General features: G+C 35.7%; 1 protein-coding gene and 1 pseudogene across 5 annotated transcripts in view; both read right to left on the minus strand.

Annotated features, from left to right (window-relative positions):
* The window catches only part of SMCHD1 (structural maintenance of chromosomes flexible hinge domain containing 1), a 153,480-nt gene that overhangs the window by 27,741 nt on the left and 101,613 nt on the right, over positions 1 to 24,126 (minus strand). For 3 of the 5 annotated variants that reach the window (XR_002518628.2, XM_021929971.2, XM_021929972.2), the window contains 9 exons: positions 23,628 to 23,692; positions 15,112 to 15,199; positions 13,611 to 13,742; positions 12,066 to 12,218; positions 6,443 to 6,569; positions 6,159 to 6,278; positions 4,677 to 4,762; positions 3,914 to 4,036; positions 396 to 586 (listed from right to left, as the gene is read on the minus strand). Coding sequence is in view for 2 of the 5 variants with exons in the window: in XM_021929971.2 (XP_021785663.1) it covers positions 396 to 586; positions 3,914 to 4,036; positions 4,677 to 4,762; positions 6,159 to 6,278; positions 6,443 to 6,569; positions 12,066 to 12,218; positions 13,611 to 13,742; positions 15,112 to 15,199; positions 23,628 to 23,692 (1,085 nt within the window). In the remaining 3 variants the exon portion in view is untranslated. The remainder of the gene's footprint in view (positions 1 to 395; positions 587 to 3,913; positions 4,037 to 4,676; positions 4,763 to 6,158; positions 6,279 to 6,442; positions 6,570 to 12,065; positions 12,219 to 13,610; positions 13,743 to 15,111; positions 15,200 to 23,627; positions 23,693 to 24,126) is intronic. The other 2 variants (XR_002518629.2, XR_002518630.2) reach the window with 1 other exon arrangement.
* On the minus strand, positions 1,345 to 1,462 carry LOC116271547 (annotated as a pseudogene).

Here is a 24,126-nt window from a genome sequence, read left to right on the forward strand (position 1 = left end):
AATCCAGGGAGGTTGAGGCTGCACTGAGTTGTGATCACGCCCAGCCTGGCTGACAGAGCAAGACTGCATCTCAAAAAATAAAAATTTAAAAATTTAAAAAAAATTTTATGTCTTTGTATTTTTTATGTCTTGTGTGTATACATTACATATACATGTAATGTATGTCTTTGTGTGTATACATTACATATATAAATAACATTTAATTGGCAAATAAAACATAGCCAGCATATGTAATGAAAAATGCCCATTTGTGATGAAGACAAAAATAATGTAGATAATTCAAGTCAATTCTCTGTTTTAGATATCTTTTAGATAAATCATTTTTAAATTCAAGGCTTTGATAAAAAACAGAAAATATATTTCAGAAAAAACCATTACTTTCACTTTTTTCTAACCTTTTCCAATCTGGAAGAGTCTTCTTATAAATAGAATCAAGGGGCAACACCTGCTGACGACCTTGGGTTTCATCATAGATACGACGTGCAGCATCAGTGGTTAGGGTGACTACACAGTCCATATCACTTGCCAGATGCCAAGAAATAACCATCGCAGCTCTATCATCTTCAATTTGTGCTAGATGTGCAATCTACAACCCATTTTCATAAAATCAAGTAAAAAAATATAAAATCCATTTATAAAAATTTGATATTACTTTAAAAGCCCAAACCTAGGTAACAAAAACTTTTCTGAAACACATGAATTAAAAATAAATTGTCAAGTTGTTAAAAACTTAACTTGAATATATTAAACATTCTATTCTGCTATTAAATTAAAAAATTTTTTTTCTAAAGATTAAACTCCAGTAAAGTTGCAAATGAGCAAATAAAAATATTAGGAATTTTTCCTTTTCAGACCGCTCAGGGATGAAATAATTAGAAATTTTATTTGCTAGTAATATATACTTTTTTCACATTTTAACACTCTATAAATGGGATCTGTCTTCTTGGTAAAATAATCATAAAGTACACTTAAATAATATACACATACAATAATGCAGTTCAATTAAACATACAGTTAATATGCCCTTCCCTTCTAAGTAAATTCTTTACTCCAATATTATAGTATTCCTTTCAGAAAACAAATCTGAACATCACAAATAGGAATTGTTTCTTCTGCTACTCAGGAGGCTGAGGAAGGAGGATAACTTGAGCCCAGGAGGTAGAGGCTGCAGTGAGCCGAGATCGTGCCACTGCACTACAGTCTGACAGAGCAAGAACTTGTCTCCAAAACAAAAAAGAATTGTTTCTTTTGCTTCTGTTTCTAGGAACAATGCTTTGGAGCTTAGAATAAATAAAAAATTACAAATCCTTGCTTCAGACACAAGTATTCTTTTTCTTTCCCTCAGATCAGACAGGTAATGTGCCAACAGTGTAACAAGGTTCAACGGTGGCATATTTCACACATGTGCGTGAACACCCAATCATCAACAAGCATTCTTGTTCAAAGTCAAGTCCACCAAGATTGGACTATTGTGGTCAGTGTCAAAGCCTAATTCATTGTGCTAGGATGGTGGTGTCTACCCTTTAATCTTACTTGATCTGGTAGCACAAATCCGCCCTAGCAATAAGAACACTGTGTGTCACTTTTAGAAACATCAGGCTGGACATGGTGACCCACGCCTGTATTACTAACACTTTGGGAGTTGAGGCAGGCTGATTGCTTGAGCCCAGGAGTTTGAGACCAGCCTGAGCAACATCACGAAACCCCATCTCCACTAAAAATACAAAAAATTAGGGGGGCATGGTGGCATGAAACTGTAGTCCCAGCTACTGGGGTGCTGAGGTGGGAGGATGACCTGAGCTCAGGAAGTCCAGGCTGCAGTGAGCCGAGATGCATCACTGAACTCCAGCCTGGGCGACAGGAGTGAGATCGTGTCTCAAAAAAAAGCCAATAAACAAAACACATCCTAACATCTATCCTTATATTCTAATTCTCTAGAAGTTAGTATGAACATGCAAAAAAAACTAGTACATGTAAATGAAAACAATGTTCTAGCCAATGGAGAAAGAATTAGTAGAGGCAAACGAAATGTAAGAAGAAGAAATGGCTTACTTGTGACATTTAGATGTGTTTTGTAAAAGAAATACCATGATACTATCATAAAACCTATTTAGAAGGGCATGTTAATTATAATCATAATATGTTTAACTAAACAACAACAACAAAAAAACTGCTACTATATCTTCCTCATTTAGAGATGGGATTTCAAGATATTAGAAATTGAAGAAATGTGTAAAATATCTAAGTTACTTGAGGTATTCATGATGTTAAAAACAAATACATTTTGAAGTTTGGGGGAAAAAAGCCTCCCCTTGTTCCTACTATATTTCTACGATTATTTATTCCAGGGTTTTTTAATTTTTTTGAGACAGAGTCTCGCTCTGTCACCCAGGCTGGAGTGCAGTGGCGTGATCTCGGCTCACTGCAACCTCTGCCTCCCAGATTCAAACAATTCTTCTGCCTCAGTCTACTGAGTAGCTGTGATTACAGGCACATGCCACCACACCTGGCTATTTTTTGTATTTATTAGATACGGGGTTTCACCAGGTTGGCCAGGCTGGTCTCAAACTCCTGATCTCAGATAATGCGCCCGTCTTGGCCTCCCAAAATGTTGGGATTACAGGTGCGAGCCACTGTGCCTGGACTATTCTAGTTTTATAATAAATGCCAGGAAGAGTATTTTTTAAGGAAGCAAGGGAAAAGACTAAGGATGACATGGAAGGATTGCAAAGTTTTCTCCTATTGGTTAGGGTAGGGTTTGTACTTCTGAGGGGACAAAAGAGAAACTATGTAAAATGAAATTGCAAAGATTTCCCCCAGATTTTCAAGACATGCAATGGGAAATATTTAAAAAGGAGACTTTAAAATACATTTCTCTTGCTAAAATTTATATGTTGGTAAAAATTTTACATATTGTGCAAGAATTTTGTATTGGATGGACTATTAAAATGTGGAAACCATATATTTATATGCTTAGGATCAAAGAACTGCTTTTTTCTAAAAATTGGTTCTAAAGAATAACATTTTAAAACATTGTATATTAGCAGCTTGTTTTGTAATGTATAAATTTATATTTAATTTAAATTTAAATTCAATTTTTCAATTTGCAAATCTGAGGTTTGAGTAATAATGTACATGGTTTTGGTCATAAACATTGCTACACATTACCCCCTATTTTCAGTAGGCAGTGTATTTGTGAAGGCATATAAAATAAACTACCACAGATTTTAGAGTCAGAGAGACCTTGAGTCACATCTAAGCTCTGCCTTTAACTATATTTTAACAAGTTATTTGAGCTCCCTGAATTTCAATTTCTTCATGTATAAATGAGAAATACTACAAATAATAGTTCATACGGTGGTTATAAAAGTAGAATATACATGCATAGGCAATAACCAAAGACTCCAGAGTCAGACTACCTGGGGTTTCACCCCTGGCTCTGCCACTTGCTAGCTGTGCAACTATGAGCAAGTTACTTGACCTCGGTTTAGCTGGGCACGGTGGCACACGCCTGTAGTCACAGCTACTTGGGGGGCTGAAGCAGGAGAATCGCTTGAGCCCAGGAGATGGAGGGAGCACTGAGCCATAGTCTTACCATTGCACTCCAGCCTGGGTGATAGACTGTCTCCCCCTCCAAAAAAAGAGCTGCATGACATGAAAGCATCTCTAAGTAAACAATAAGCCTTGAACTAATACATCTTAACAACTTCTGCCACAGCCCTCAATAGTAATATTACCGATTTTAGTTTTAAACTCTTACCAAATCCCTACTGCAATAATAAGAGCAGGTACTTTATTGGAAAGAAGTAAATTACAAAGAACCTGACACTTTTTTGTCACTTTTAGAAGACCCATTTTAAACAAACAAGATAATAAAATGTACTGCCTCTCCAAAGGCTTAATAAACACAAACCTTTCCCAAAACATCCCCACTGCCTTTAGTATAGTTTGGAAGAGTACATGATCTTCTAGGTTTTTTCTTCAGTTCTTCCTGTTCTGATAGCTTTCTTTTCAGAAGCGCTTCAATGTGTGGCACCTATAATTTATAAAGAAAAATTAACTACAAGACCAATTACTCTTGAACCAGGCAGCCCATAATGACAGTGGAGAAAAATTAACAATTTAGATAACTCAAGAATATAAAGTTGGTAAGTAGGCATTATTTAAAAAAAAAAAAAAAAAGACAAACTATCAGAAAACACACACACACAAAGAAAACACAATTTTAAAAACCATGATTATAGTAATATAAAGTTCCCACTTCACTGAATTTTAAAAAATCTTAGCGAAGATATACACTACCTATAATAGGACTTCTCTTTGAATCCGAGTTACACATATAAAAGAATATAAATTTTAAAAATCTAGATTGCTTTTTATTTTCTCTTATTTTGTTTACCACCACGTGTATTGGTTATGCACCCTTTTCAAAGCAGTACTTGAACTGATGTATTATTAACTGCATTTATTGGTGTCATTACATTAAAAATACAAATTGCAATTTCTTTGAATAGAGCACTCTATCATTTTGTTAGTCATTTTTAATGCCTAGTGACTAGACTATAATGCACACATCCTTGTATCCTAAAACAATACTCATAGAATTCCTAATAAAAACTGCATATTGTAGAATGGACTTTAATAAAAAATCTTTCACATATACTTGGAAATTGTACCTGTTGTGTTGTAGGAATGTCAATATTATGTATTTTTAGTTCATTTCGCAATTGGGCCTCTTTTAATCTTGCTTCTTCAACTTGACCTAAAATTAAAAACAAAAAACTTGCATCAATTTCTGATAGCCCCCAAATCATAGTTTTTGGAAAATATTTTTAAATTACTTTCGTTTTTTCCTTTTAATGTCTGTTGCTAAAATGAAAACTGATAGGTGACCATTTTAGAAATTCAAAATTAAACTATACATCTTAAGTCTCAATTCTGATACACAAAAATGAGAAAACAAAATTAATGCAACTAAAGGGAGATATGATATACTGCAAACTCCTAGTAATCTTGGATAAGTGACTTAATTCACGAGTATACATAATTGCACAAGGTTGTTCTCGAACAAAGAAAAACTTTATAAAAACAATTTTTAGTGCTACACAAATGACATATTATCTCATTACTAGATTTAGCTCCTATTATATTCTAAATATCCTTGATCTTGTACAGGCATACATGAAAGTGAGTACTTTGAGGCAAGCAGTAAATATTTCTTGGTTAACTTGATCAAAATAACTAACACAAAGTCAAAAACTTTACCAAAAAAATATGACAAATGAAAAGGGAAGAGATGATAGAGCACAACTCAGAAAATGTCTTTCAATTATATGAAACATTATTAAGAATTGCAGCAAACGTAGGCTGGGTGTGGTGGCTCACACCTGTAATCCTAGCACTTTGGGGGGCCAAGGTGGGCAGATCACTTGAGGTAAGAAGTTCCAGACCAGCCTGGCCAACATGGTGAAATCCTGTCTCTACTAAAAATACAAAAATCAGCCAGGCGTGGTGGTGTGTGCCTGTAATCCTAGCTACTTGGGAGGCTGAGGCACGAGAATCACTTGAATCTGGGAGGCGCAGGGTGCAGTAAGATCACACCACTGCACTCCAGTCTGGGTGACAGAGTGAGACTGTGTCTCAAAAAACAAAAACAAAAAAACTGCAGCAAATGTTCTGTGAAGTGACTCAAGAATAATTTACATATTTCAGTATCAGTTTGTGCTGCCCCAGATACCTCCATAGTATGACAAACTGCAGATGTTTGAAGTAAAATACATACAGCTCATTAGTCAAATGAAAAATTACATTACACATCACTCCCTTGGTGATATTATCCAGTATCTTTTGCCAGAAGCCAGAGCTAAATATAAACATTATTATTATGTAGAAAGCCTTAAATTTTCCACAGGTCCACATTCCTAACAGAATGTGTCAATTTTTTATAAGTAAGCAGGATACAAATTTATTTAAAATAAGAAATACTTCATCTTAAGAATTCTCAATGACAGTATCAACCATCATTACCACCTTTCTGCAACATTCTGCATTTTACTTGTGGTTTAGGAAAGTGGAAGCATGTTTGTGTATCATGATTTCACCTCCTGCCTCATCATTCCCCAAAGCATAATTTTTGTCTTGAATACAAAATGACTTACATTTCATTTCATTAAGAAGCTGTTGGCTGGCTTCAAATAAACTTTTATACATAATAATAGACTGAGATAATTGGTCCTTTTCTTTTGTAAGTGCTGCCATTTGTTGCTGCTTCTTAACATCTAAGAAAAAAATTTGAGATAATTTAATGTAAAAACTGACTTTTCTGAAATATGTCATGATGTGATTAAATAGCTAATAAACACCATGTTAATGGAAAGCAAAACAAGGTTATCTAAAGTATCACTAACAATGGAGTTTAACCATTTATTTCCTAGAAACTTACCATTGTAAAACATGAATGGTAGGATATATGGTTCTAAGGTTCTTGATAAAAGTGGTAGCCGGGGCTCAAATACAATAAAATATTCAGTACTATCCCTTCCAGGACTACTTTCTGCCAGCACCAGACTCTGTACATATAAACAAACAAAAGGGGAAAACAAGATTTAAAAAGAAATCTTTCAACATAAAAATGTTACATAACTCATTATGCTCTGTTTTCAAGTTAAGTGGTTAATTTTAAAGGCCAAAGGCATAGGCTGATCCTTAAGATTCCATTAAACCATCATCACCACCCACCACTACCCAAGACATAAAACATTTTACCTTCTGGTATTGGTTTGAAAGCCAAATGATCGTATCAATAAACAGCTTATGTGAAAATTATATATAATAAAAAATTTCAAGAAAAAGTTATTTCCTTCACATTAGAAATATTGATGGCTGCTTATAGTTTTGACCTGTAAAATCTTCTTGATTCTAACCTCTAAATTGAAAGCAGCATGAAACAGCTGATAGTGTGAAAGTTATAAAAACAATCACAAAGCCCAATGCTGAGTTTAAGTTACAGCTGTTACCATGGAAATAGACCCATCAAAGTCCCAGGTGACAGAACAAGAGATTTTGAAAAGCTCTAAAGATTTTTTAAATTGTGTTTTTCTCATTAATGGACAAAAAACCTCTTGATAAACTTTAAGACCATAACATATAACTAGTAAATGACACAAATATATTTTTATCTGAAATGATTTTTTTCCACACAATTCTATGGGAAACAATGACACTAGCTGTTTTTGTTTAGACTATAACAATACAATTTACAAAGAAGCAGTATTTTTAAAAAGTCTAAATCAATATGACACTGTAGGTCAATCCATGAAATAAAATTATAAATTATAGCTCACAGACTTTTTCCCAAAGAATATAGAATACAAGCCCACCATTAAACCAATTGCCAGTTTCTGAATGTGGTTTTCAACAGACTTACACAAATGCAAACACGTATTTAAAAAATACTGTTTGCATTTTAAAAATAAGTAACATATACTTTATACTTTAGCAACTTGATTTCAGCACTCGATTTGATCAATTCATGTGAATGTATAGATGCCAATGTAAAATTTATGCATAGTACATTATACTATACTACTCATTCATCGGGTGGTGAATATTTAGTACGTTTACAATTTTTAAACAATTATCTATAATATAGCAAAAATATATCTCCAAATATTTCTCTGCAAATGTGTTTTCTGGGATGAATAATGATAAGTACGAGTTTATTTTAAAAGGTAAGTATCAAATTTCCCTCACAAGAAGTTGTATCAATTTATCCTCTCACCAGCAGTGTATGGGACTGCCAAATTCCCCTTATGCTGGCCAACATTTAATATCAATCATATATTTTTTTCTAAAAAGGAGAATTAAAAAGCAACCAGTCATTATTATTTTAACTAATATCTCCCCTGAGTGGTATTGAAATCATGCTTCTTATGTTTACAGGTTATTTATATTTTCTTTTCCATTAATTGCCTGCTCATATTCTTTGCCCATTTATTTTTCTACTGGTTTGTCTTTTTTTTTGATTGATTTGCAAGTAGTTCCTTAGGAGGTTTTAGAAATCTGTTCAATATATCAGTCCTCTAATTATATATATCTAACACAGTCATGCACCACATAACAACATTTCATTAACAAAGGACCACATGTACAATGGTGGTCCCAAAAGATTATAATACTGCATTTTACTATACCTTTTCTATGTTTAGATACACAAATACTATTATATTAAAATTACCTACAGTGTTCAGTATAGTCACATACTGTACAGGTTTGTAGTCTAGGAGAAACAGATTATGCTGCTGGGCGTGGTGGCTCATGCCTACAATCCCAGCACTTTGGGAGGCTGAGGTGGGTGGATCGTCTGAGGTCAGAGTTTGAGACCAACCTGGCCAATGTGGTGAAACCCTGTCTCTACTGAAAATACAAAAATCAGCTGGGTGTGGTGGGCATGTACCTGTAGTCCCAGCTACTCAGAAGGCTGAGGTGGGAGGATTGTTTGGACCCAGGAGGCGGAGGCTGCAGTGAGCCAAGAGTGCACCAATGCACTCCAGCCTGGGTGACAGAGCGACACTCTGTCTCAAAAAAAAAAAAAAAAGGAAATAGGTTATGACATATAGCCCAGGTGTATAGTAGGCTGTATCACCTAGGTTAAAGTATACTCTATGATATTTGCACAACAATGAAATCACCTGATGATATATTTCTTAGAACGTATGCCCATCATTAAGTGATGACATGACTGCATATAGCAAAATTGGTATTTCTCCTCAATTTACTACCTTAAAGACTGTTTTTTCTAATACAGAATCAGATAATCTGATCATCCAGTGTCAACAATTATCAACACATTGTCACTGTTTCTTTTAATTCTGTTTAAGATATGCTTACAGTACATAAAGTGTAACTTTTTTTTTTTTTTTTTTTTTGAGACAGGGTCTTGCTCTGTCACCCAGGCTGGAGTGCAGTAGCATAATCATGGCTCACTGTAGTCTCAACCTCCCAGGCTTAAGCTATCTTCCCACCTCAGCCACATGAGTAGCTGTGGCTATAGGCATGTGTCACCATGCGTGGCTATTTTTTGTAGAGATGGGATTTTGCCACGTTGCCCAAGCTGGTCTTGAATTCCTGGGCTCCAGCAATCCTTCCACCTTGGCCTCCCAAAGTGTTAAGGTTATAGGCATGAGCTACTGTGCCTGGTGGAAAGTGTAACTTTTAATGTAGTTAAATATAATCTTTTCCTTTTTGTCTTGTTTAAAGAGGAATCTCCTATCTCAAAGTTTTACAGTTTTTAATCCCTGATGCGTACCTACCAAGAAAAAAGGATAAACAGAATAACAGAAATGAAGAGAACTGAAGAGTCCCAAACTGGATCCAAGTATAAACGGAAATTTGGCATATGAGAAACAAACAAATGCATATCAGAATGAAACTTAAGACACTGCCATCAGAAACGTCCAGCTCATGTAGGCAAATAATACAGTGAATCTGAATAGCACAATTAACAAACTTGAGCAACTACAAATGTAGATTGTAACTTTAAACAAAGCAATAACGTGGAACATTTACAAATACTGGTTGTGCTCTGGACCAGTGTTTCCTAAACTTCCCTAATGATAAGAATCACCTGCTTGTTAAGAATCGCCTGCTTGTTAAAAATCAGATTTTAGAGCCCTGCTCCAGACATACTAAATCAATATGTGAGGCAGGAGCCAAGAAGGACTTGAGTTTTCTATTTATTCAGTGAGATATCAGGGACCTCTAGTGGTAAGAGTACATTTACATGCATGATGTGAAGAGATTTTTATATACAGCTGCTGGGGATTAACCAAATCTCTGTCTGAATCTCAGGAGTATATACAGCAGGCTTACCAATTTCAAATGACTACAAGGGGGCCAAGAAATCTGGACATAGCTAAATAGGAAAACAGGTAAAGTGGACTAGATGTCTTCTTCCAATACGAACCCACTCTGCATGTTAAGTATGTCTCTCCACTCCCCTTTGTTTTTCAGTGTGGCTTTCATTACCTAATTTTTGTTAGAGCACAAGAAAATTTTACTTTATTCTCTACTATAATAAAAACAGAAGAACAAGTGTGACTATAAGTGATAAATATATATGTCCTCAATGTCAATAAATGAAAAGAAGTGGCATGGAAGTGGCTGACTGGAAACCAGATGCACTGAGAGGAGGAGTCACTGTTCAGGGTGAACACACAGTTGGCTAAGACAATCCTCACCCAGTGTTGCCAGATCTTTAGATTTTACCAAGTAAATTAGAAATGCAGAGTTTTATTTAAAAACTCCAGAACTTTAAATGTTGGAAATTAATTAAAATGAAAATGCTGTATTGGTCAGCCACTGCCAGACCAACTGACAAGTCTTCAGGCGAGATACAGCTTGCAGGCTCCTACTGTATAAGCCTAATTTTACTGAAACAATGTGATGTTGCAATGAGTTAGACACAGAAATGAACAACAACAAAAATATAAGAAAAGGTAACATTTCATATCTATTAGTACTGTTAGAATTACTGATAAAGATATCAAGAAAATTAATGGATTTGAAAAAGGGTCAATAAAATCCAGATACATCAAAAATTAAAGAAAGGATATCAGAGATAGCACTGTGAATATGATCTGCCCCTCCAATATAAAGAAAGGAAAGTTCTGAAAACAAAACAAAAAAAAACACCTCAGGAAAAAGTACTTAATACTTAATAAAAGAGCACTAATATTTTTAAGAAAAAAATGGAAATTCAAAAAGAAATGGTCAGTAAACAATCTTAGAAAGATTAAAGCCAAAAAATGTTCAACCTTAGGAGTGACAAAAATAAATTTTTAATCAGATATTTGGTTAGAATTTTTAAAACTGCTCACATATATAGTGTTGCTAATATGAGTAAGATGGACATATACTTCTGGCAGGAATATAAACTGAAGAGCAATTGGCAATAACTACCAAAAGGTTTAAAATATGCATATCCTATCTCTAACACATTCTGCTTATAGTCATCCCTTGGTATCTGTGGAGTACTAGTTCCAGGACTCCCACAGATACTCAAATCCATGCACACTCACGTCCCTGATATAAAATGGTGTGGTATTTGCATACAGCCTATGCACATACTTCATATACTTTGAATCATCCCTAGATTACTAGTAATAACTAATAAAACGCTATGAAAATAGTTGTTGTATTGTTTATAGAATACTGACAAGAAAAATGTCTGTATGTATTCAGTACAGATAAAATTTTTTTCCCAATTATTTTTGAATCTACAGATGTGAAACCCACGGATATGGGGGGCTGACTGTACATAGAAGAAAGCTAATGGAAGCACTGTTGATAAAAACAAACTTTAGAAAATAACTAAATTTCACTAAGGATTGATCAAATAAATGGTGGTCATCAACGTACAATGATGTAGGCTTACTTTTACTGAGAATATACTAGAGATGTTAAACCAGAAAAGATTTTTATAAAGGCACAATTCTATTAATGAAATTTTACACCCTCCGAACATGTATATAAATCATATACACACATGGTATGCAGGCAGCATTACTGTATATGCTAAAACTCTGGAAGGTAATACGAAATTGCTAATCATCTATTATCTCTGACAGGTGACAATATCTTGATTATTTATGGTTGTTCTTGCATTGTGTATTTTTAAAATACAAATAAAACTATTTTCATTTTAGAAAAAAATGAGTAACAAATATAAGTTGTTTAATTCAAATTTACCTGGGCTACATTTTTTGTTTCTATCCACATAATGGCAGCTTTTCAATGAAACATAAAATATCACATATTGTCACTAAAGTTAAAAACAACTAGAATCAGAAAAAGCTGTCATCCCATAGGAAAAATGGGAGTCTTACTTAAAAAGATCCTGGGTTCAATTTGTAATAGCAAAATCAGAAAATATTTCAGCTGACTTTCCAATTTAGTGCTATGATTAGAACATCTTCATAGCTATACCAAAAAAAAGGTGTCTTAATATGGTGGTTAAAAACATTAAATACAGAAATCCTATCTACCAAAAGATATAAAAAATTTACCACGATTTCAGCTGAACCATTCACAAAGGGGAATTCAAGTGTTCTAACTTTCCCGATAAACAGTGGGGTATCAGTATCTTCCTCATTAGAGCCTTTAATGGTGGCTATTATAGTGCCAACCAAATCAATTCCAGTATGGTTGTTGTAGTCATCCTTAAAACAAAAAATGGAAAACAATCAGAGAAAATGATCAGAAGAGTAAACCCAGAGAAGAGCATGTACAAATCAGAAATAAGACACAGAGCCCCCGACATTAAATTATCTGTATCTTTCTTAATCTAAGCACAGAATTCAGTTCTAAGTTTCAGTGTTCCACAGGCAAGAAATAGTTCCAGAAACTATAAAAGAACAAGAGACTTCCACCTAATACAACAGTTCCTACCTTACTAAATTACAAAGACTCCCATTTTAAAATATCACCTTTTCATATACTTTTAGCACCTACTGATGTGAAAAGTGATTAATAAAAAGTTATTATAAACTTGTAGTGACTTTAATTATTTTATTAACACCAGCAGCATCTGTATACATTTAAAAACCAATAGGCCTATATGTGTTTCACACAATGTTTGGTGCTTATATGAGATTCAAAGACTCTTGGAGTAATTCTATGGCACTGTTGACCCCAACAAGATGTTTTGGGAAAAGAAGAGATGTCTGGGGAAGAATAACCAATCATCTAAAACAGGAAAATAAACTGGAAGTAGGTAAGTATCCCACCAACCAAATTTTCCATACAGGTGCAGTCCCACTACTGTGTTTTACATGTTTTTGTTAGTATTTTTGACAGCTGTATTGCTGCTTACGCTTCATGAAATCAGCAGCCTTGGAGGAGCTCTGATTTTCTTTCTTTCTTAACTATGAGCAGTCATCAGAGCAGATCACTTCAAAAAATAAAAATAAAAAAACTTATGTCCTTCTGTCCCCTCAGTGAACTGGACATTGAAGAGTCAATAGTTCACACTCATTTGTGATATATACACGAAAAAGGTGAGTAAAGGTATGTATTAGAAAAGGTAGCAGCTGGGTGTGGTGGTTCACAGCTGTAATCCCAGCACTTTGGAAGACTGAGGCAGGAGAATAACATGAGGTCGGGATTTCAAGACCAGCCTGGGCAACACAGCAAAACCCCACAGAAAAAAATTTAAAACTAGCCAGGTGTGGTGCTGTGCAACTGTGGTCCCAGCTTCCCAGGAGGCTGAGGTAGGAGGATTGCTTGAGGCTGCAGGGTGCTATGATTGTGCCACGGCACTCTAGACTGGGTGACAGAACAAGACCCTGTCTCAAAAAAAAAGGTAGGCAGCTTGAGAGTTCTGCATTTTGAGTCAGTTCTGCTTAGTATATCTGAATTCATTTTATGTATAATGTTATATATTCTCTATTTGTATTCAAAGATATTTACAAATATTTAATTCATCTGCACAAGTTTTCTCTATAACCTTAATCGGAGTAATTGACAGAATCCACAAAAATAATTTTGTACCCTAAAATCAAAGATAATTTTTCTTGTTACCCTTTGTAGTTTTGGAAGAAAATAAACATTACCGTGATACTAAGATGTAGATCTCTGACCAAGGTCCTACTGGCAACTGAGCGAACATTAGAAACAGCTGGTGTAGGTGGTTTAATTTTAGGTACTAACTTCACAGGTTGATTAGGCAGGACTTCAACTATAACCTTAAAAAATAAAAGAGACATTCTGATTAACAATATATTGATGCTTTAGTATTTAAGAGGAAGGGAAGACGTAACAATGGCACATACTAAATAAAATTAAATGTTACCTTTTAAAATTTATTTCTATTAATCTTTTAAAAGTAATCAATTTGCTTTTAAAATTCAGCATAAAAGTTAGGTCAGGTTAATTTTTGGATGTTTACAGCCATTTCTAAGAACAAACTTAGAGGTATTAAAAAACATAGGTAATTTAAAAAATTAGTATATCAACAGTTGTTTGTTTGTTTTTTTGAGACAGAGTCTCACTGTGACACCCAGGCTGGACTGCAGTGGCCGTGATCTCTGCCCACTGCAACCTCCACCTCCGAGGTTCAAGCGATTCTCCTGCCTCAGCCTCCTGAACAGCTGGGACTACAGGCGTGCGCCCACCACGCCCAGCTGATTTTTGTATTTTTAGTACAGGCGCGGTTTCACCCTATTGGCCAGGCTGGTCTCGAACTCCTGATCTCAAGTGATCTGCCCGCCTCAGCCTCCCAAAGTGCTGGGATTATAGGCGTAAGCCACTGCACCCAGCCTATACCAACAGTATTAAATGTAGATGATGTATATTTAAACTAACTTGAATATCACTATCCAGAATCCTAATAACTGAAATACTATTTATTTTTAATTTCTAACTTTTATTATTTTAAAAATTTTATCTTAGATTCAGGGGGTGTATGTGCAAGTGTGTTACATGAGTATTACTGCAGGATGCTGAGGTTTGGGCTTCTAATGATCCCGTCACCCAAGCAGCAAACACAGTACCTAACAGGTATTTTTTCAACTCTTGCCCACCTCCCTCTCTCCCCTCTTTTGCAATCCCCAGCGTTCACTGTTCCCATCTTTGTGTCCGTGTGTACCCAATGCTTAGCTCCCACTTGTAAAGGAGAATAAGCAGTATTTGGTTTTTGGTTTCTTAGTTAATTTACTTAGGATAATGGCCTCTATCCATATCCATGTTGCTGCAAAGGACATAATTTCGCTCTCTGTTATGGCTGTGTGAAATGTTACTAATATTTTCCATGCATGGTTGATATGAGCAACTTTATGACACTACACACTAAAATGCTGAGTCTTTAATATAAAGAGAAATGGAAATGTGACTCCTGTAACAGGTCAAATTATTGGACAAATTTAAACATATTCTATACTAATTTTCTTGAAAATTGAATTATTTATATTTCACATCCAATAATCACTTTTAAACAAAACATTTCATTCATAAACTAAATGAGAAAACATGAAGCTATTTCATTTAATGCAGAACCAAGGGGAAAAAAAAAGAAAATGTAAAGCTAACTGTGGTATATTAAAAAAGTAAGCAAACCTGTTCACTGTTGAGAATATTTGTTTTATCCATCATAAAACCAAACTGGATACAATATGTCCCCACTTTATTAGGAATTACTTTATCCCTAAATTTAAAAGAAAGTTAAGATTACTGACAATGTTTGTATAGAGGAGGAAGGAATTCAAAGAGTCAACATTTCTGTTCTTTCCACAAAAATAAATGAGTAGGAAGAATAGAACTACCAACACTATATTGACCTTCATTCATTCAACAAATATTTCTTGCTAATTCCGAGGTTCCTCTTACCTGTACATTGTTTTACAAAACATCCAGAACAAAAGTGCTGGATATGGTAAAAATTGAAAGAACAGGAATATGAAGTTGAGAAAGCAGTAAATACATCAAAAATGCTGATATATGTCAAGTAAATTTTGCTTCATTTCTACTTTATAAATTTCTAAGCGACAGTTTTGTATTTCAAAATTATAGAACATCCTGCTGCTCTTCTATGTAACTTTATTTCCATTCAAGTACTACTTGAAATATTTATGTATACAAGGCATTTACTGTGAATCAATCATCAATAACGAACTCAGTGCCTAAGAAGAGGTACACTTATTAACCTATTTTCGTCAGGCTTTACCACAATGAAAATATGAATAATATTCTACAATATGTGCGACATGGCTCATGATCCCTAGGGTAGCTTTTGCATGTCATTCATATTCTCAAAATACCGGCTCAATGCAGTACAAAGCACAGGTTTTGAATACGTACTTCAATTCAAATCCCGGCACTGTAACATCTATGCAACCTTGAAGAAAATTATTTAACCTTTCTCTATATTGTTTTCTCTGAGATAGTAATTCCTAAGAAAGTTATATTGAAAATTTAAAGGCGGCTGGGTGCAGTGGCTCATGCCTGTAATCCCAGCAATTTGGGAGGCTGGGGCAGGCGGATCACTTGAGGTCAGGAGTTCGAGACCAGCCTGGCCAACATGGCGAAACCCCATCTCTACTATTAATACAAAAATGAGCCAGGCATGGTGGTGCATGCCTGTAGTCCCAGCTATTCAGGAGGCTGAGGCAGGAGAATCACTTGAACCCGGAAGGCAGAGGTTGCCGTGAGCCAACATCACACCACTGTACTCCAGCTTGGGTGACGGAGTGAGACTCTATCTCCAAAAAGAAAGAAAACAGATTTCTGCTTCCAAATGGCAGGCCAACCCTTCATGATGAAAACAGCTGTACAAAAAAAAAAAAAATTGCTTGAAAATGTTCAAGAGTTAACAAGCTAAAGTAAAAAATAACTTAGTAGAATATAAGATAGAATGGAGGCCCTGGGAGATGAATTTCACATTTAAGGATGCTTTAGTCCTGGGAGTAAATTCTAGCAGCACAGGTAAACCTAAAGCAGACCAGCTTGCAAAAGAAATGCAACTTGGCTTTTAATCATGTCAATCTCCGAAACTGAACTGAAGTGGTAATAGATGGGTAGTGGCCCAGACAATGGACAGAAGCAAATGTAACATACTCTTATCCTACATATCCAATTATTTCTATAAATATTCATAAATAAAATGTCTAGTACAGCAATAACAGAATCACCAGATACATGAAGGACAGAACTAGAATGAAAACCAACAGAAATCAAGAGAAAATCACAACAGACCTAAAGAAACTCTAGGCAGACTTTAATACACAGATTAACTGAAAATGTCAAACAGAAATTGGCAACTGAAGGAGGGATTTAACAGAAAATTAGATGTTACTGAAGAGAGAATTAGTTAACTGAAGATAGTTCAAAGTAATCATCTAGAAGGAAGAGAGGCAAAAGAATGGCAAAACTTTTTAAAACTGAAGACCACAAAATCAAAGCCCGTGAAAACCAAGCAGGATGTAAAAAAGAAATCCACACAGACATATCATAGTAAAACTGTTGGGCAGGGGATGGGGTGGGGGTAGGGGAGGAAACAACCACAAAATAACCAAAGGAGGGAAAATACATTTTTTTTTAAACAATAATGAGACTGACAACAGAATGATGAGAAGATAGTGAAGGATGGCGGTAAGAAATTGTTGACCTTGAATACCATATGCAGTAAAAATGTCCTTCAAGTATGAAAGTGGAATAAAGATATTTTCAGGTAAAAATAACGTATTTCATCACCAGCAGACATACTGAAGGAACTTTCTTAAGATGGAAAACAATACCAGATGAAAGCCTTGAGTTAAAGATTAACATAAAGGATAAATGAATAAATCTAAATAAACACTGATTATAAGCGATAAAAATGATGCCTTGATAGGTTTAATATGCACAACAAAAAAGACATGTAAATTGGGAGAAGGGAATGGAAGTAAATGTTCTAAGATCCATGCACTGCTCAAGAAGGTAAAAAAATACAAATTATTACTAGATATTGCTATGTCAAGTATACATGTTGCAAATCTCCAAGGAAATCATTTGGAGAACAGTGAAAGATGGTATAACTATCAGAAAATGACTATTAGAAACAATATATCAAAAAGAAAGAAAACAGGAAAGAGAAGGGAAAAAAACAGTTGGATCACACAGAAAACTTAAAACAGATCCAAAACCAAGTAAATTGGTATATGTAAGACCTAAACTTTCAATGAGAAGACAAAGATTATCAGGAAAAAAATCCAATAATGCAATTTACAAAAGATACACTTAGAATATATATATATATATATACACACACACACACACACACACACACACATATATATATATATATGCAAACACTAACCCTCATGATTCCCAAAGTGGCTTTTGCATGTCATTCACAGAGAAAGTTGGTATACTGTTACCAAAGTAAACTTTAAGGCAAAAAACATTACTAGAGAAAAAGAATACTTCATAATAATAAAAGGTTTAATTTGCAAGAAAAATATAATAATTAAGTCTGTATGTACCTAATAACAAAGCCTCAAAACTAAGAGAAAAAATAGACAAACCTTCATTCATACTTGGAGATTTACTACACTGCTAGGTGAAACAGACAAAAAAATAAAAGATATAGAACACTGTACCTCAAATGCAAAAATCACATTATTATCTAGTATATTTGGAACATATGCAAAAACTGACTGTATACTCAGCACAAAAACAAGTAACAATTTCAAAGGATTGAAATCATACAGGGTAGACTAAATTTCACAATTCAGTAAACATCTGAATAAGCCATGGGTCAAAGGATGAAATCACAATGAAAATTAGAAAATATTTTAATCCAAGGCTGGGCTCAGTGGCTCATGCCTGTAATCAGCACTTTGGGAAGCTGCAGAGGGAGGACCGCTTGAGACCAAGAGTTGGAGACCAATCTGGGCAACATAGTGAGGCCCTCATATCTACCAAATTAAAAAAAAAAAAAAATTAGCTGGGGGTAGTGGTATACACATCTGCAGTCCTAGCTACTAAGGAGGCTAAGGTGGAAGGATTGCTTGAATCCAGGAGTTCAAGCCTGTAGTGAGTTATCATCACACCATGGCCCTCCAGCCAGAATGAAAGAGCGAGACTCTGGTTCAAAAAAAGAAAAAAGAAAGAAGAAAAAAAACAATTTTTGACCCAAATACTAATAAAAATAAAATATATAAAACTTGTGGGCCGGGCGCGGTGGCTCAAGCCTGTAATCCCAGCACTTTGGGAGGCCGAGACGGGCGGATCACAAGGTCAGGAGATCGAGACCATCCTGGCTAACACGGTGAAACCCCGTCTCTACTAAAAAATACAAAAAACTAGCCGGGCGCAGTGGCGGGCGCCTGTAGTCCCAGCTACTCGGGAGGCTGAGGCAGGAGAATGGTGTGAACCCGGGAGGCGGAGCTTGCAGTGAGCTGAGATCCGGCCACTGCACTCCAGCCTGGGCGGCAGAGCGAGACTCCGTCTCAAAAAAAAAAAAAAAAAAAAAAAACTTGTGAATGCTATTAAAGCTATGCTCAGAAAAGTACAGCTCTACATGCATATACACATATACATGTTGTGTGTGTGTGACGAAAATAAATGAGCTAAAAAACCTCAAGCAGTTTTAATAAAAGAACAAATGAAATGCAAAGGAATTAAATGAAATTAAATAATAAAACATATAAAATATATTTTAAAAGCCCAAAGTTTGTTCTTTAAAAGATCTAAAATATTGAAATCTCTTACTAAGATTAATCAAGCCACAAAGAGAGTACAAATAGTGTCAAGAATGAGAGATCATCACAGATCTCACAGAAAATAAACAGAACAGTAAGAAGAACAAATTTGAAAATTTAGATAAAATTGACAGTCTGATAGCCAAGCGTGGTGGTGCACGCCTGTAGTTCCAGCTACTTGGGAGGCTGAGGCAGAAGAATTGCTTGAACAGGGAGGTGGAGGTTGCAGTGAGCTGAGATCATGCCACTGCACTCCAGCCTGGGAACAGAGCGAGACGCTGTCTCAAAAAGAAAAAAAAAAAGAAGATAGTTTGATAATTACATTACAAGATATCAAAACTGAGCAAGAGACAGGAAATACAAATAGGTCTGTAACTTCTGAATTTGAACAAACTGAACCATAACTAAAATCTTTCCCCCACAAAAACACCAGGCTCAGATGGCTTCACAGATGAATCTATCACCATTCAAGGAAGGAATAATAACACTCTTATATAAGATCCTCCTAAGAATAAACCAACACTGAGGGAAAATTTCTTTCTACTTTTGTGAGGCCTACATGATAGAGCCAACAAACTAAGAATTTGTAAGAAAGAAAATGCAGGTTAATTTCAAACATCAAGGTAGATGCAAAAATCCTAAGAAAACATTACCAAAACACCTCCATCAATATATAAAAATAATACAACATGATAAAATTGGGTTTATTCCAGTAATTGCAAGGTTGGCTTACCATTCAGAAAACTAATGTACTAATTACCACATTAAAAAGTAAAGGAACAAAGTCTTAAGGGATATTTTTTTAAATTAAAGGAAAAATATCACATATTGCCTCAATAGATGAAATCTAAAGTCAATTTATAATTAAGACTTAGAAATGAACAGTTTGATAAAAGACTTATTAAGACTCAGAAATGAACAGTTTGATAAAAGAAAAACTCTAAAGCAAACATCACACTTAGTGGTGGAATGATGAAATGTTCCCTTTGAGATTCGAAACCAGATTAGGACGATCACTCTCATCATGTCTATTTAACATTTTGCTGTAAATCCAAGATGCTGTGGTATGATAAGAAAAAGAAAACACACAGCCGGACGCGGTGGTTCACGCCTGTAATCCCAGTGCTTTGGGAGGCCGAAGCGGGCGGATCACAATGTCAGGAGATCGAGACCATCCTGGCTAACATGGTGAAACCCTGTCTCTACTAAAAATACAAAAAATTAGCTGGGCGTGGTGGCAGGTGCCTGTAGTTCCAGCTACTCCAGAGGCTGAGACAGGGGAATGGCATGAATCCGCGAGGCGGAGCTTGCAGTGAGCCGAGATCGCACCACTGCACTCCAGCCTGGGTGACAGAGCGAGACTCTGCTTCAAAAAGAAAAAAAGAAAAAGAAAATACAGAAAAACTGGAAAATAACAAACCAACTATTATAAATCACAGATATTTTTATTAAATCCCAAAGAATCTACAAATAAAATTAGAGCCAGGAGTGGTGGCTCACATCTGTAATCCCAGCACTTTGGGAGGCGGAGGTGGGAGGACTGCTTGAACCCAGGAGTTCAAGACCAGCAATGAGACCTTGAGTCCACAAAAATTAAAAAATTATCCAAGTGTGGTGGTGTGGGCCCGTAGTCCCAGCCAGTTGGTAGGCTAAGGCAGGAGGGTTGTCTGAGCCCAGGAGTTTCAGACAAGCCCAGACAACATAGTAAGACCCTGTCTCCACAAAAAATGAAATAATAAATCAGGTGTAGCGGTGCGGGTCTGTAGTCCCAGCTACCTGAGAGGCTGAGGTAGGAAGAGTGCTTGAGTCTGGGAGGTCAAGGCTACATTGAGCCATGACTGCACTACTGCACTATAGCCTGGGTGACAGTGTGAGACCCTGTCTCTAAATAAAGAAATAAATAAATTAATTAAAATAAAATAAGAAATAAAGGAGTTTAACAAAGATAACTGCTACAAGGTCAATATACATAAATCAACTGCATCTCTATAACCAAAAACAACAGAAAATAAAAATGTTTCAGGAGATACCATTTCCGATGGACCTTATGTGATCTGCCTGCCTCTGCCTCCCAAAGTGCTGGGATTATAGGTGTGAGCCACCGCACTATACATTTAAAAAAAAAAAAATCAATTCCACGTATAACTGTATAAAAAGAACACAGCATATCTAAAGTGCCATCCTTAGAAAGGCCTGCTTGCAAGACAGGCCCTTGGCAGACATCTGTGAGTTTAGATTTCAGGAGGGTTCTGACCTTTAACTGATGAGAGTGGCTCACATTGCCTAAACCACTGTGCTAATATGGCTGATGCTACACACTTGCTTTTCTTCTGAAAATCTGGTATTTGCTAGGTAGAGGCTGCCTATGTGACCACACCCTAACAAAAACCCTGAATGCTGAGTCTCTAGTGAGCTTCCCTGGTTGACAACGTTTTATACGCACTGTCACAATTTATTGCTGGGCAACTAAGCACATACTCTGTGACTTCACCAAGACAGAATCCTTGGAAAGCTTCCTCTGTGTGTGGTTTCCCTTGGACATCACCCCATGAGCTTTTTACCTTGCTCATTTCACTTTGAATCCTTTTGTTTCAATAAAACATAGCTATAAGCCCAACTACATATTAAGTCCTGTGAGTCCTCCTGGTGAATCATCAAACCTGGCATTGGTCTTGGGAACCCCCAACACATAATATAGTAGAATGTGTTGATGACCTAATATAAGGGAAGACTTAAACAGGACACAAAGAAGATCAACTATAAAAAAGATGATTAACACATTTGCTCATATAAAAATTAACCATTGCTGTTCAAGATATCATAAAGTGAGAAAGCAAGCCACAGGACAGGCAAAGATGTCTAACAAAAGCTTTACATTTCTAATATATAAAGAACTCCTACAAATTAATATAAAAAAATCAATACAAAAGTTGTTCAGATACTCAAAAAAGGCACTTCACAAAAGGTAATCTAAGTGGCCAATAAATATATGATAAACAGGAAAATGCAAATTAAAAGTAAGTGTGATGCCACTCTATTACATGTCCACCAGAAGATTACACCTGAAAAGACCCACAAAACCGTGTTGGGAAGGGCTGGGCGTGGTGGCTCATGCTTGTAATCCCACCACTTTGGGAGGCTGAGGCAGGCAGATGGCTTTGAGCCCAGGAGTTCAAGACTAGCCAGAGCAACTTGGTGAAACCCGGTCTTCACACACACACAAAATAAATAAATAAATTTGCTTGGCATGGCAGCACATTCCTGTAGTCCCAGCTACTTGGGAGGCTGAGGCAGGGGGCTCGCTTTAAGCCAGGGAAGCAGAGGTTGCAGTGAGCCATTGCACTCTATCTACTGCACTCTAGCAAGGCTCTGTGTTAAAAACAAATAAACCCTCAAGCTACTCAAGTTAAACATACACATCCATGTTTAACATATATATTTAACATCTAACATACACATCTACATTTAAATATACACATCTATGAACTTATGACCCAGCAATTTTACTTTTATATGAGCACCAGTGTTATAAACATTATTTGTAATAGCCCAAAATTGAAAATGCAAATAGCCATTAACAGAATGGAAAATTGTAGTGTGTTCACACAATGGACTTCTATACAGCAATGGAAATTAATGAACTTATAGCTATATGCCACAGAATCTCATGATGCTGAGTGAAAGAAGTCACATGCAAAGGAACAAAATTGTATATCAAGTTCAAAAATGGGCGCAACTAAATCAGAGACTATAGAGATGTACGCTAATATAAATGGAACTTTAAATAAGACCAAATCAGGACAGGGTTTGTGGTATGTGCATGTGTGTGTTTACACGAGTGTGTGCGTGGCATGCACAACAGGAAGGAAGACAGTAATAACTGGAAGAGGCAAGGGGTGGAGTGTCCATGATTGGTCCTTTACTAGTTAGTCTGAAAAAGCACTGAACAAATATAATGAACATTTTGACCCCACTGATGATAAAGGATTTTTAAAGAAACTTAAGACATAATCTTTTCAGATTTGAAAATGGAGGTCTAGAATGAAGCAGCAACATGCTCAAAGCCACAGAAATGTTAAAAGCCAGTCTAATCTTTATAGAAACCTCGTATATAATAAAAAGTTATAAAGTGCGCTGACAACGTAAAAGATCTTCTGATGGCTTCTATAGTTTCAAAAGCAAATACAATCACAATTTACAAAGCTTAAAACTAATTTAAAGCTTAAAAACGAAAACACATCTTTTCCCAAAAAACTGACAAAAATTTAGAGACATTAATATTTCTGTTTGATCACAAATTACTTTTCGTCAGGTGAGCCCACATATCTCTCCAGGGTTGAATTACTTTGTAACAAGATACGTATTCAAAATATGAAATGTTTTGAGAAATACCTGAAATAGAAGCAGCCATCTTCCTTGTCATTATCTTTTATTTTATTACAACTAAATGTTTCTGCCTAGAAAGGGGAGTAGGAGAGACGGGGAGAGGGGAAAATGACAAAATTTAACATAGTATACTTAGGAGGAAAGCTTATATATACCTACACTGAATGTGTATCTGGATTCCGTTTATAAACATACAGGTATATATATACGTGTATATATCTTCATAATACATGTAAGGTACACTGTGAGATTAGTGACAGTGGAAAGACACCCCATTATTAAAAGACACACAATAGAACTTTACGGTGATATTATTTTAAGATAACACCAACTTGACTGGACTGATGGCCCAAATTGAGCAAGCAAAGATTCAGGATTAATTAAGCAAGATAGTTTCCAAAACCAATGATCAAAATGAACCATAAATGTTGAAGTCGATTATTATATCAGGACCCTGATAAACTTTAGTTCCCAATTTTAGATTTATTTCAGATCTGCATTGTCC

The sequence above is a fragment of the Papio anubis genome, chromosome 19 (assembly GCF_008728515.1).
Source record: "Papio anubis isolate 15944 chromosome 19, Panubis1.0, whole genome shotgun sequence".
Classification (NCBI taxonomy): Eukaryota; Metazoa; Chordata; class Mammalia; order Primates; family Cercopithecidae; genus Papio; species Papio anubis.